Consider the following 14,001-nt stretch of genomic DNA (forward strand, 5'->3'; position numbering starts at 1 on the left):
TCTTTTAAAAGTTTTTTGTGTCATTTTTTTGAAAACCACATTTGACCCGAATTCGTGTCCCCTGTCACCTTGCATGGCGAACTAAAGGTGCTTTGCAGGTTATAGTAGTCCACGTGGATGGTAAATGATGAAAATAAAAACCTTAAAAAGTATGTTGACCATGTGTGTCGACCATTGTCATGATAACCATTTAACAAGTCGACCTTCTGTACCTGTTGATCTTAAGCACTAATGACATTTTACATGCCAACCTGTTGACCAATGTCGACCTCTTCACTATGTCAACATAACGTATATCGACCATATGGAGTAGACCTATTGACTGTTGACCTAATTAGGGTCAACCTATTATCCGGATACTTACAAAAACTGTTTCATAATGCAGTTGACCCCTGACTTCATGAACATTTCATTCAGTAAAGATTTCCAAGCGAATTGGCAATGCTGCTTTAAGAAAAAAGTTATTTTTATTCATTATAAAACAATGATATACAGTAATGTGTTATTGGATTGCATGGGGTGAAGGATGTGTGTATAATATTTTTAAACAAGGTCCTGATGTGCAAATGACCTTTTGTCCTATTTGATTACTACTGCAAGCAATCACTTCTTGTGTGACTGCCGTGAGAGGGTACAATGTGCTGTTTTACAGTGAAATAACGTGTACATGGAGGAGATGTGTGGCTGTCAGGTGATCATGTAGAGATAAGAGGAGGCTTTAGGACCGCAGCGCTGCAGTGCTGTCAGGGTGGATGCAGAAGAAAGGAGGAGGAAAGCCTGTGACCCGGGAGGAGGATAGGGCAATGCTAAATCAAGGGTACAGTTAGAGGCACACGGACACCCAAGGAAGGGGATTAACAAGGAGGTGTGTGAGAGCCCCACACAGATAAGGGACAGACAGGCTCAGGAGGCACCAGATCATCATTCTCCTCCCCAGGTATCACACAGCAGGTCGCCCCAATGAACATGTCAGTGTTGACTTTGCAAGAATATGAATTCGAGAAGCAATTTAACGAAAATGAAGCGATACAGTGGATGCAGGAGAACTGGTAGGTGCAGACTACATGCTATTTATCAGTGTTGTCTTGTTCCTGTGAGCGATCTCCCCCATACATTCACACAGATGCCTCATGTAGCAGTGACATGCAATGATGCCCGTTCCCTGTGTGTTTCATTCTCCGGCACATGCATATTCTATGTGTATTGCATATAAGCCCTCGTTTCATTCATCCCGCTAGCCATGAGATGATTGCAGGCCTTTCTGGCAGCGAAAGGGTGCACGTTGCATATTGGTGTACCAGGGGCCCTGGGATTTATACAATGAATGGGAGCACTATGTTACTCCACTGTGTGCTGTCTCTATGCATGTCTGATATGCAGCCCAGTGCTGCCCTAGGGTGGCTGAGAGCTGTGTGCCCGCTAGCAGGAGGTCCATACAGTCTAAGAGGGCCTAAGCTCTAATAAGCTAATACCATTAACCACTAAACTGCCATAACAGAAAACAAACAAGGATGCCTCACTCAATGGACTGGGTCCATTCTGAAATGATGCTGTATCTTCAGCAACATCAGTATTGTGTATATAACAGTGAATGATGTGTAAGATTGTTGTGTTACCTTGTGGCACTAGTTGTGTCAGGTACAGAAATCATTGTCCAGCGTGGCCCTCCAGTGCTACCCATGTGGCTGAGACAGCTTCTATCAATGTGAGGCTGTGGCCTGTGTTTTATTCCTGTAAAGTCATTTAACCTCCATGACTAAAATGAAGTGGGGATTGTAATTTCTTTGTCCAACTTGTGTATATACAGTGCTTTTGGTTCCTATGAAAAAAAGGAGTTGGCTACAAGTTGATGCAAGATTATATAGTAGCTTACAAACTCCATATAAGCGTGCAAATGCTTATTTTATACCTTTCTGAAAGGATTAGAGTGATTTGTGTATGTGTGTGTACATTTAAATATATATGTACACACACACACACACACACACACACACACACACACACACACACACACATATGTATAGTGTATCCTCTATAGAGTACCAGAAATCATACTATCTGCAGGGCACAGGTCTGCAGACAGCTATTCTAAGGAGAAAGTGATGCTTCTTACAGCCCTGTCCTTCCTCTTGCTGCTGTGTACAGGCAGACATGCAGCACGTGTTACTGGTAATCTAATGGGTCTGTGACAAAAGAATAAGATGCTCAGCTTTCAGCAGTAGTTGGATTTCGTAGTCTCGCTAGAGATTAGAAATGAGCAATGTAATCGAAGATCATTAATTAATTGAACAAGCCGATTCCACTCTTCGTTCATATTCACTTTAAAGGATTTTTTTTTTTTTTTGATGGAACCTTTTCATGCAATGAACTTTTGGCCGAAGCCAGCTGGCTAGAATTTATTTATCACAACAGTTTATTCATTTTGCAATGCCAAAAATGATGCTTAACAAGAGAAAAGATTGCAGATAGGACAACCACATGTGCCCAGTAAACAGCCTGGGCAGGACGTAGGTGTATTGGGCTAAAATCAAGGGAACTTTATGCTTTAAAAATTGGATATATTTAAACATTATACTGCGTTGAACAACAGGTGGATGCAGCATTAATGCACTTACAAATGCAACATTGAAATGTGCTTCACTTATATTAATGACATTTTAAAAGCAACTATCTGTATCCATGGTTTACCTAGCAGTTTATCACTATTTTTCTGATGTGCATCTTTACTTCCGGTGAACACATTTAAAGGTAGCATACAGCAATGCTCATGCAATGCACTTTCCAAAGTTCTTGATACTTATCATGGCAAATGTTTGCCAATATACCATGTTGTTTGAAAAAGTTTTGTTTAATCTTGCCAAGAAATCGCTTGAAAGTAAAAAAAAAAAAGGCAACATATTATAAATGTTTACTAATTACTTTAGAATGTAAGCTCGCACAAGCAGGGCCCTCTCCCCTCATGTGCTTTTCTTTCTGTTCAGCTGGGTACATATTAGCTGGCGTATACCCAGCGAGATATTGCAGGCGACGGGACTGGCCTGAGAAGCCGGTATTGGCAATTACATACACACTTGCCAATGCTGGCAGTGACAAAGCACTGGTGCCTACCAAGCTGCTTTCCACACCATGGCCCTCGCGGGTGGTTGTCCTGCATATAAAGACAACAGAGGAGGTTGCTGATGATGCATTGGAGTTTGTATTATCAGAGACATAGGAGGTCATTCTAATTGATTGGCAATGGGGACTGATGTTGTAGATATGCGCATGTTCAGGTCTTCATTGAGGGCACCTTTGGAGACTTGCATAGTCTCCAAAGCGCTCGCAGGAGGGGTGGCATGCAGGGGGCGTTCGTATGTGAATGCCCAGCGTTAAATGTGTTTAAGGTTTCTCACAGCCAACATTTAACATTGTCCTATAGGAGAATTTAAGGTATTTGTCACATGACCTCTATTTTTCATTGTTGTTTATTTTTTTACCTATATCCCTTGGTCCCATTTTGTGCTATTATACATAATCTTCAAGCTATCAATCAGTCCAACCAGCCATATGCAAGAAGTCTACAGATAAATGTCAAAATTTACCAGGAGGGGAATGTCCCGAAATCCATCAAGTGCAAGTTTGCAACTGCTTACTCAGTTTATTCACCCTACGGTCAGATGTTTTCATAAAATTTTAATGCAGCCATGTTGCTTCCAGATCAGGTCATGTTATTCTGCAGGAGTACAGTAACAACAAGCTGATGCCAGGTGGGAGTGAGTAAAGTTTACCTCTAATGCACGATTTCGTTTTCAGGCCAGTAAACTGCAGTCATTAAAAGTGATGATTCTCAGTATAAAAGGAAAATGAATGGTAAATGCTGTCCCTCTGTCATCTCCTAGTTCCTCTGCCGAAATGATAAATATTCTGTGGTATGGCACCAGAATTGCTTTGGTGTTATTGAGAGAGTGCTAAAGTCTAAATAAACGTAAAAAAACATTTATTTATACCTTACTTAGATATAGGATAATATATTGTATGAACCAAACATTTCATTTGAGAGAGATAGCATCAGCCAACATAAACAGCTCTACTGATTCCACTCACAAGGTCATTCGGTACAACCATTTTTACATAGTGACTGTTCTACATATTTAGGTTAATAATACCCACTAAACAAGTGAGAAGGTAAGGAAATGCACAGGCACTGCTTAAACAATGTGCATGCATGAGTAGTCATGTGACTTACAGTACTACATATTCTGCCTGATGAAATCTCTGGGCTTCCTGTCATGATTGCTAAACAAATTAGGGATGCAGGAGTTAAGGGATCTGAAGGAGGACATTCCTGTTTATAAGGGCTACATATAAGATGCTAAGGGGTAGATGTATGAAGCAGTAATAAGGGAGAAGTGGGCCAGAGGAGAAGTGGCCCATGGCAACCAATCAGCTGCTCTGTGTCATTTTATATTATGCAAATGATAGATGTAACTTCTGTGCTGATTGATTGTCATGGGCCACTTCTCCTCTTCTCCCTTATCACTGCTTCATACATCTACCTCTAAAGGGCCCCTTACACTTGTGAGATTTTGTGAGATTTCATCCAATTTGAGTCAATTTATCTGAGGAGATCTGATGTGCCGTCTGACAAAATCTTATGTGCCTGATGTGTAGGACACAATCCACAATCCTGTGCCATTGAGTATAACCAAGAGATTGGAAGAGATTGAACCTTATAGGGGAGAAGGGGTATATGTGCTGATACCGCTTTTCTCCCATGTATGAAGGGGTTATTGAGCGGTAAATGACAGGGGTGCATAGCGGCACTGCGAACTAAAGGATAGCAGGCTGACATGCAGGGCAAATGTAATGCTAAAAGATAGAAGGCTGATACGCAGGGAAAATGTACGTTCCGCCTCCTGCAGGTATCTATTTAGACAGCTGCAGCGTGGCGATGCCCTATCCCCACAGCAGGAATACCTCCGGGCTGCACAGGAGATCTCGCTGAGTAGCGAGATGTCGCGCATGCTCAGAAGAGCCGGCCGGGCAGGCAGAGACAGTGCGTCAGTGCCCACTCAAGTGGACATCACCAGATTGAGGAGTTTGTGCTCCCGCCACTTCAGCAGACAAGATTTGAATACATCTTGTCAGGGTCCCTTCCTGCTTTGCCTTGGTCATGAGGTGAAGCAGGAAGTGCAGCTACAATACATTTGTTCCACAGTCTCAAAATTATCTTATGGGCATGTGTCTGGAGTGTCGCAGTCATGATGCTGAAAGCGGTTGCGTACAGAGCTGCTCAGTCATTTACATAGACGGCCATACTTGGGCAGAGATACCTCCTGCCATTGGGCAGATTTACATTTTGCAAAATGTGTTTAAAGAACCACCAATCAGTATTTGAGTGTCTATGCATGCTGACAGTGGGCGTCTCATTCCATTGCAGCATTTGTATAAAACACATACAAGTATGGAAAGCCTTCTTGCTTTCACATCTGTAACCATATTATACATTGTTAGGTGTATACCCACTTTCAATTAACCAAAGTCTGGTACTTCCTATGGAATATGTTAGCCACACAATGTGGTTTCTGCAAACAGGTAAATTGATCATGAACACAGCTTGTTCTTTATTTGGTCTTTCTTCTGTTGCTATACATTATACTTATTTGGATGCCCCATTTCGTATTGGGATCAATCGATCTTTTTGCTGTTTGCAAGCTACGTCAGTCACTTAGTAAATGAGAGGTGAAGCTCCATAGGACCATCCTTTTGTAGCATTGCATGGGACTTCACACAGTTATTGTGTACCACAAGAGTGAATGGACAGAATCGCTTGTACAGTACGTTCCTCATGGTGTGTATTCAGCCCGCATGCGCCATTCATTATAAAAATTGCAAGATGCTGTCACTTTCGCCCAGAATCAGGGCCAGAATATCTAGAATTGTGAAAGCGCTCAACTTTGGTCTTGACTTGCCAGGAAAGCATTTTTTTTCTAAACCTTACTGTGTGTTGACTGCTCTTTATAAGATAATCATCTAGTGAATTCATTTGTTCCAGCCATTTTATTGTACACAATTCCACTGGGTAATTACCATGTAGTTTGGTAAACAGTTTTTGCCAGTTAAAAGGAAATTATATCCCCAGAGTACATCCACTGCAATACAGATTATTTGTATGCAGAATTAATGAATATCTATATCTCATAATACAAAACTACATAAAGGCATGTACTGTGTAGTCATGCAAATTGCCACGTCTTCTTCACACAAAATTTGTCTCACTCATGGTCATCAAGGTACAAGAGGGGGTAGATGTATGAAGCAGTGATAAGGACTGGCAGGTGATAAAGCACCAGGCACTTTATCACTCCTCCTACCTTATCACTGCTTCATACATCTACCCCAAGGTCACTATGCCTGCTAGGTCAGGTGCAAGGATTCTTGGCATCCTAGACAAAACCTCAACTGCCCCCCCCCCCCCCCCAACTCAACACTACCACCAATAATCCATTTCCAGACCATCAATTGAAAGTGTGGAGGTAGCATCTTAAAAGTTCCACAGCTGCCACCTGCACTAAGTAGCGCAAGGATGTCTTCCTCGTAGACGGTCTTATTTTTGTGATTGTCAGTGTCTGTGGCACCGCTCTAGATCTTGGAGCCCTATGTAGCTGCCTAAAGGTAGAGCTGCCCCTGATGCCTGCAAATATAAATTCATATGCTTATAAATACAAAATGCAATGTCCTCAACATAACCTGAAATGCCCAGGGAAAGCCATGCTTTGTGCCAAGAAGTACAATAACCTAGACTGTGCCACAATAGTCCCTTAAAACTATGCTAGGGGTATTCCCATCATCCATCACTAAATCCAACACTCTGATTTTATGTTCTAGGTCAGCGGTTCTCAAACTGTGGATCCTGACCTTCTCAGCATGGGGTCACGACTCCATGTTGCTGACTAATATTGTCTGTTGGTTTAGACTCCTCCCATCATTTTGTGCCAACAATGCTGTCATGCATGTGCCATCTGCTGACTACACATGTGATGTAATGCTGGGGTTCTGTCATTATTTTTATTGTCTGATGGGGTCCCAGAGCAAAATAGTTTGAGGAACCCTGTTCTAGGTTATGGCAGGAATGAGTTATACTGGGCCCTTGTTCATTAATATGGTTAATTCTTCTTCATGACAAGCAAATTGGTACAGATAATATATGGAGGTGTGCTTGTTTTAGGTATGCTCACCCCTAAGACTTGCTATAAGGGCACAATTGTGATCACTGTGGATTTTTTGCCTGCATCAATGGGTATGAAAGTTTTTTTCCCCAGCAAAAATACATATTTTTCAGAGCTATGCAGCTTCCTTCATTAGTTCCTTTCCCTCAGGGCTTTAGGTGATGTTCTGTAAAGAGAAGAATAGGGGTGCAGGAAGATGAAGCACGTTGTCTCAGAAATATTTTAATAATGGATTAAAAACATGTACATTCATGAACTTCAGCAGCATAGTGTAACTTCATGCTGGATTAGGATCACGCCCAGTGTGTAAAAGACTACCCTAATCCATCGATAAGTTATACCATGCTAGAGCCACAACAAATTTATATGAGGGACATAAATGTTGTGCATGCCCCTGAATGTATATCAAAACATAGCAGCAAAAAACAAATAAAGCAAAGGAGAAGCAAAAATGAAGATAAATGTATACTTATAAATGAAATAAATAAATCAAATAAAAGTATCATTAACAAAATATTGACATTCTGATAAAATTGGATAGTGCTAACACACAAATACCGCACAGCCTGAAATACTGCATCCTGTACGAATAGAATAAATAAATGAAAGCGAGAGTAAAATTAGCGATACTAAGCTGAGCTACAGATGGAGCCGGCCTCTTCATTGCAGGGGCTGGCGAGAGTATCGCCAGCGGCTGGGTCCCGTCAGGGGGGCGCGCGCGCACAAGACGCTTGCGCGCCCCGTGGCAACGGAGCTTGCCCCGGGTCCCCGCCGTCTCCTGCCGGTCCCCCTCATCGCACGACCCCCCCCCCTAACCCTGCCCGTCTCCCTGAAGCGGAGACCCGCAGCGCCGCCATCGAAAGACAGAGACGCGCGTGCGTGTGAGACGCATGCGCGTCCCAGTTCAGTGTAGCCCTTGTCCGCCGGCGCTCGCCAGAGGGGAGGCTCTGGCGAGCCCCAGCCAAGGATGACAGGGGCTCCATCTGTATGTACAAAGCAACCTAATACAGACACCAGTAGAAGGAAAGTGTTGATGCCTTTTCAAACTATAAATGACACACATTATACCAACAGTGGTATCTTATCATTATATACGTTCAAGGATAACAACCATTTTACCCATCATTATTCCTAAACTCATAGGCACAAGTGTTTGTGTGTATATGTATATATATATATATATATATATATATATATATATATATATATATATAGTTCACTGTTCTGGCAGTACATCAACATATGCCAGCAGGTATTTCTATTTGCCACAAGCATTATACCAGCTTTGCCAACATTAATACCATACTTTCCTGTTCTCCTTAAAAGTGCCCATACAGCAGGCGATTCACATGCAATATGGGTTCTTTTAATCTGATTGCGGCAATCAATCGCATAAAAAGCATCCGATTCATATTTGATTGACAGCAGGTACGATGCGATGCACGGTCCCCTGCTCACGGCACCGGAGCCTGCGAGTTGCACTGGCTGCAGAAGTGATCTGTTGGATCGCTTGCAAACAGGCAGGCTTGGTTGGGATCGCATATATTATATATCATATGTGATAGGGCCACATACAGTATATACCGCATGTGATCCCACCAGACAGGAAGGTCCCGAGCTGCTTGTGGCGGGATTGTGGGCTACTTTTCAGAAGGGAGAAGCCGCACAAGTGTATGCCCAGCTTTACCATCATAGAGACTGCCTGCAACAGCAGCAATATTCCTGATTTCCTGAAGAGAATAGCAATTGCCCTGATTGCACATAACCCCTATTGAAAAAAAAGAAGAAATTAAAGATTATATCAGTGCCATTTTCCTGCATTTTCCTGCACAATGTTTCTCATTTTACGACACAATGCAATAAGGGATCAACAACAATTGTTGTCCCCTAGGAGCGCTTGTACTGAGCTGTTTTCTTAGATTTTAGAGCAGCTGCTGAGGTGGGGAGGGTCAATCCCCACAGGAATAATCAAACATGAAAAAACACACAAAAATTTGCAGTGTTCAAATTAAATGAGTGAATCAATAGGATACATTTTTTTTACATTTAATAATAAAAATAAATAAATGAATACATGTTGGACACTACATAAATATGCACTTTTTGCATCATATTATAACACATGTGTCATTAATGTGGGTACTGATTTTTAAAAAGTGATGTATCTCACAATGGCTGGATGATCAGATCTCACGTGGGTGGATGAGCCCCAATTCGGGTTACTGATCTATCCTGCACTGTCCACAGTACGATGGTCCCAATTGGAATGGAGTCCTGTAATTACGGCAATGTGATGTTCTGTGTGCCCACCGAGGGAGTGGCTGTTGTAGAGGGCCTAGCTCCAACCTCGCGGCACTTTGTATCCAAGATGCAGGTATTCAGCCGAAGACTTCCACTGTTTGGGGGACCCGTGGTCAGAAAAGTAAGCAGGTGAATAATCACACGTTCTCTCTAGATCAAGATAGCCAAAAACAGCACCACCAACACGTTTCCCTGGACTAATGCCAGCTTTGTCAAGGTGTCAAAACATTAGTCCAGGGAAACGCATTGGTGGGATTATTCACCTGCTCACTTTTCTGACCACGGGTCCCCCAAACAGTGGAAGTCTTCGGCTGAATACCTGTCATCTTGGATACAAAGTGCCACAAGGTTGGAGCTAGGCCCTCTACAACAGCCACTCCCTCGGTGGGCACACAGGATCATATTGCCGTAATTGCAGGACTCCATTCCAATTGGGACCATCATACTGTGGACAGTGCAGGATACATCCGTACCCCGAATTGGGGCTCATCCACCCACGTGAGATCTGATCATCCAGCCATTGTGAGATACATCACTTTTTAAAAATCAATACCCACACTAATGACACATGTGTTATAATATGATGCAAAAAGTGCATATTTATGTAGTGTACAACATGTATTAATTTATTTATTTTTATTATTAAATGTAAACAAAAATTTATCCTATTGATTCACTCATTTAATCTGAGCGCTGCTCATTTTTGTGGTTTTTTTTTTTTCAATTTTACGACACGCCTACACATGCACTCTGTAGGTGTTGCCTTCACAATCTCCCTAAAATATTTTTTTTTGCCATTTGCTTTTAGCTCCTACACTTTGCCATTTTCCCCTTGATGCACCACCCTAAGGGTGGGATGTACTAAGCTAAAAATGCAGTAAAACCCCGGTTTTCAGGGGTTTTACTGCATTTTCTAATGTACGAATACCCGGCCGCTGCGTCATCGCATCGCATACCCTATGGGCTTCTATCGCCACCCACCACAAACCCGCCTCTCCTCCTCCCCCTGGCTTTCCTTCATGCAGGTCCTCCTGGACCCGGAAGGTAAACCCCTCCTCCCCCTAGCAACGCAGCCTGACGTCCTTCCGGCTACAGGGGGGAGTAGGAGGCACCAGGTACAGCCTGCTTAGGCTTCCCAGCTGAGGGGAGGTGGAGGCACCCAGGGAGGTGACGGAGAACCCCCGCACACCACATCACAGGTATCTCGGGGGGCCACCGTCAACGCACTGCGATACTCTCCTCATATGCGCTAGCATCGCTGCAGCCGGGCGGCGAGGGGCGACCATGTATATTAATACATCCCGCCCTGAAGGATAAGATTCAGATGTTGTCCTGCTCACGCACTCAGTTAGACTTTGTGCACTGAGAATCATGGATTCAGGAGGGATTAATGTATGGAGCATTATTATACAAACCCGTGCACGAGAAATGCACCGCAACACTTCATTAACTGAACCCGTCCTGGGTTCATGCACATCAAATCCAAAGACTATTGGTAACTACTTATTGCACACAGCAACATTGGTTAATGTAAAATTTACACTACATTTCCAAAATGTCACAAAGACAATCTACAATAAATACAGATATTGCAAATTAACACTAAAACTATTGCCTACAAATCGGAAAATGTATAAAGAGAACCTTACACAATTAAACATGATTGGTTGCTAGGGCTAAGTGCAAATATTGCAAATGATTCCCACATGAAAACATATGTTTGAATGCATTGCTATGGTTTCAGTACAGAAATCCACCTTTGAGCTGTGGTAGTCAAGCATTTTCCCTTTTCATTAAGAGTACTGTACTTTGAAATATAGATTAGTGTAATAACATATACTCACTCAGGTATAAATGTACTAAGAATTGTGTTTGGTCGAGATTACACAAGATCAGTCTCGCAGGGCTATCATGCAAATTTACAAAGAATCGTGTTTTCCAATAGTGTATGCAGTTGTGTTGAGTTGTGTTTAATAATGTGTGTGTGTTCACTCGAGTTTGTGCTGGAAGTGTAAAATTCTGTCTCCTATCGATGGATTGTTACCATGGTAGCGACCACTGATGGCTGGTGAGTATTATACATGTGACAGAAACAATGAGGGTTCAACCACTTGTAGAGTGGAGTATTATGTATATATACTATACATATAGGTCCTTTATGTCTGATATATCGGGTTATTTTTTTTATTTTTAATGGCCTTGGTATGCCATTGAACTACAGTATGTTCCCTGGCTGTGGCATTAGTGGGGCTTTGTGCTGGTTCTAAAAATATGGGGACCCTTACATAATCCCCCCATATTGTTAGAACAGGACAGGCTGCAAAAGACCGGTACAGTTTCTTAGATACAGAAACTGTTTATGTTTTTGAACTAGGGCCGGTTTAAAGAGCCCAGGGCTGGTTATGTTGAGGAAGTGACCACTTTTTTCTGTTTATGAACTCTTTGTGTACTTTTATACAGGAAAGCACTACACAGATTATACTGATCTGTGCAGGCTTCTTCAAACACGTTTCTCAGCTTATTTAAAAAAAGTATATTTTGTCCCAAGTTTGCCTAAAACTTGGTGTGTTTGCAAACATGTATTTTGGTAAATTTCCTTGTACTGTGGTTTCCTACCTGTTTGTTAATGCAAATACAGTATCTATTCAGTTAATCATATGAATTCAACTTGAGGTATAAGAACATGCATTCCTGGTCAAGAGGTTTAGTTGTTTAAACTAAACACCAGAATGGGGAAGAAATCTGAGCTACCGTTAAAGACACTGAGGTTTGAATATCTAATGGGGCCTACACACGGGGAGATTCTGCTGAGCGATTTGAGCAATGTCGATCGCTCAGCAAGAAATGTGTTTTCATCTTGCCTGGTGGCAACAGTTTAGGCCAGGGGTTCCCAAACTGTGTGCCGTGGCACCCTGGGGTGCCTTGGAGGACATGCAGGGGTGCCCTGGGTTGGTGGTCCAGGATCAATTCAAGTTATTTATGTCTAACATTATAGTCAAATTGTGCACAAACAGAAGTGAATACTGTCTATTACCACATTACTGATCCTAAGGATGAGATATAAACACAATATATTTAACTTAATATTTGTTTTTAACTTTCTCAATGAGAAACCTGTAGCCTAGGGGTGCCGCAAAATAATTCTGATGCTTCGGGGTGCCATGATTCCAAAAAGTTTGGGAACCCCTGGTTTAGGCTGATGGTAATTCCACAGGCTTAATACATCTGCCCCTTAATACTAACTGATCATAAATTACATTGCACTACGCTTCCCTTGAAGGCCACAGTGTATCCATGTTTACCGTGTTTCCCCGGTAATAAGACCTACCCTTACTTCTGCAGAACGGTCCAAAATAAGTCCTACCCCGAAAATAAGACCTAGCTAAATCCCCATTTTGCCGGGTCCTTGCACTATACTACAATGATCCCAGCTCCCCCCTAGACCACATTAATTGGATGTGGCAGTTAAGATTTAAAAGTGGCATACAATCACAGCTGCACCGTCACGCTCTCTCACAATGAGAGTGCACCCTCCCCTCGTTTTCTGTGACTGACGCTCACGTGCATGCCAGCATCAATGACAGAAGAGCTGCGGCGGAGAGTACAAAACAACATTAGTACCGATGACCATGTTACAACATCATACAGTATTTATTCACTGCACCCTGGCCGCGGATCGTATCGCATCGCACGCAAATAAAGTGTGGACAAAACCATGTGCACTGCAGGTGGGGCAGATTTAACATGTGCAGAGAGAGATAGATTTGGGTGCTATTTTGTTTCTGTGCAGGGTAAATACTGACTGCTTTATTTATACACTGCAATATAGATATCAGTTTGAAGTACAAACCCCATCCAACTCTAACTCTCTCTGAACATGTTACATCTGCCCCACCTGCAGTGCACATGGTTTTGTCCATTAGAGAGAGAATTTGCGGTACTCTTTACCTAGAAGGGCGCCCGTCGCGGGCATCGCGGGTACATTTATGTATGGCCGCGACGCGACCGACGCGATGCCCGCGATTTCCCATTGAAACCAATGTTAAACATGGAAATCGTGTCGGTCGCGTCGCGGCCGGCCATAAATGTACCCGCGATGCCCGCGACGCGATGCTCCCGATTTCCCATAGGAATCAATGTTAAAAGGCGCGATGGACCCGATTTTACTGTTAAATGGCTCAATCCACCCGATTTGGCCATAGGAATCAATGTTAAATGGGCCACAGAGCCCATTAACCCTTAAATGTCCCCCCAAATTTTTAACGCCACCCCACGATCCACGCCAACCCGAAGCGTGGCGAGCGCAGCGAGCCCGCGAGGGGCGGCGGTACGCGTCCTCCGACCTTTTCATGCCCTACTATCCACTAGGGCGTGGTGTGAGAATATAATAGTGTGGCGAGCGCAGCGAGCCACCGAGCCCGAAGCGTGGAGAGCGCAGCGAGCCCCGCGAGGGGACGCGGATACCTTCACAGTTATGCGCGTCCCCTCGCGG

General features: G+C 43.1%; 1 protein-coding gene across 1 annotated transcript in view; it reads left to right on the forward strand.

Annotated features, from left to right (window-relative positions):
* The first annotated feature begins 679 nt into the window (after nt 1-679).
* ELOVL6 (ELOVL fatty acid elongase 6) overlaps nt 680-14,001 on the forward strand; it is an 82,897-nt gene continuing 69,575 nt past the window's right edge. The window contains exon 1 of the mRNA XM_083178087.1: nt 680-1,049. Coding sequence (XP_083034213.1) covers nt 961-1,049 — 89 coding nt within the window. The 5' untranslated portion in view covers nt 680-960. The remainder of the gene's footprint in view (nt 1,050-14,001) is intronic.

This window comes from Crinia signifera, chromosome 1 (assembly GCF_055691185.1).
Source record: "Crinia signifera chromosome 1, ASM5569118v1, whole genome shotgun sequence".
NCBI lineage: Eukaryota > Metazoa > Chordata > Amphibia > Anura > Myobatrachidae > Crinia > Crinia signifera.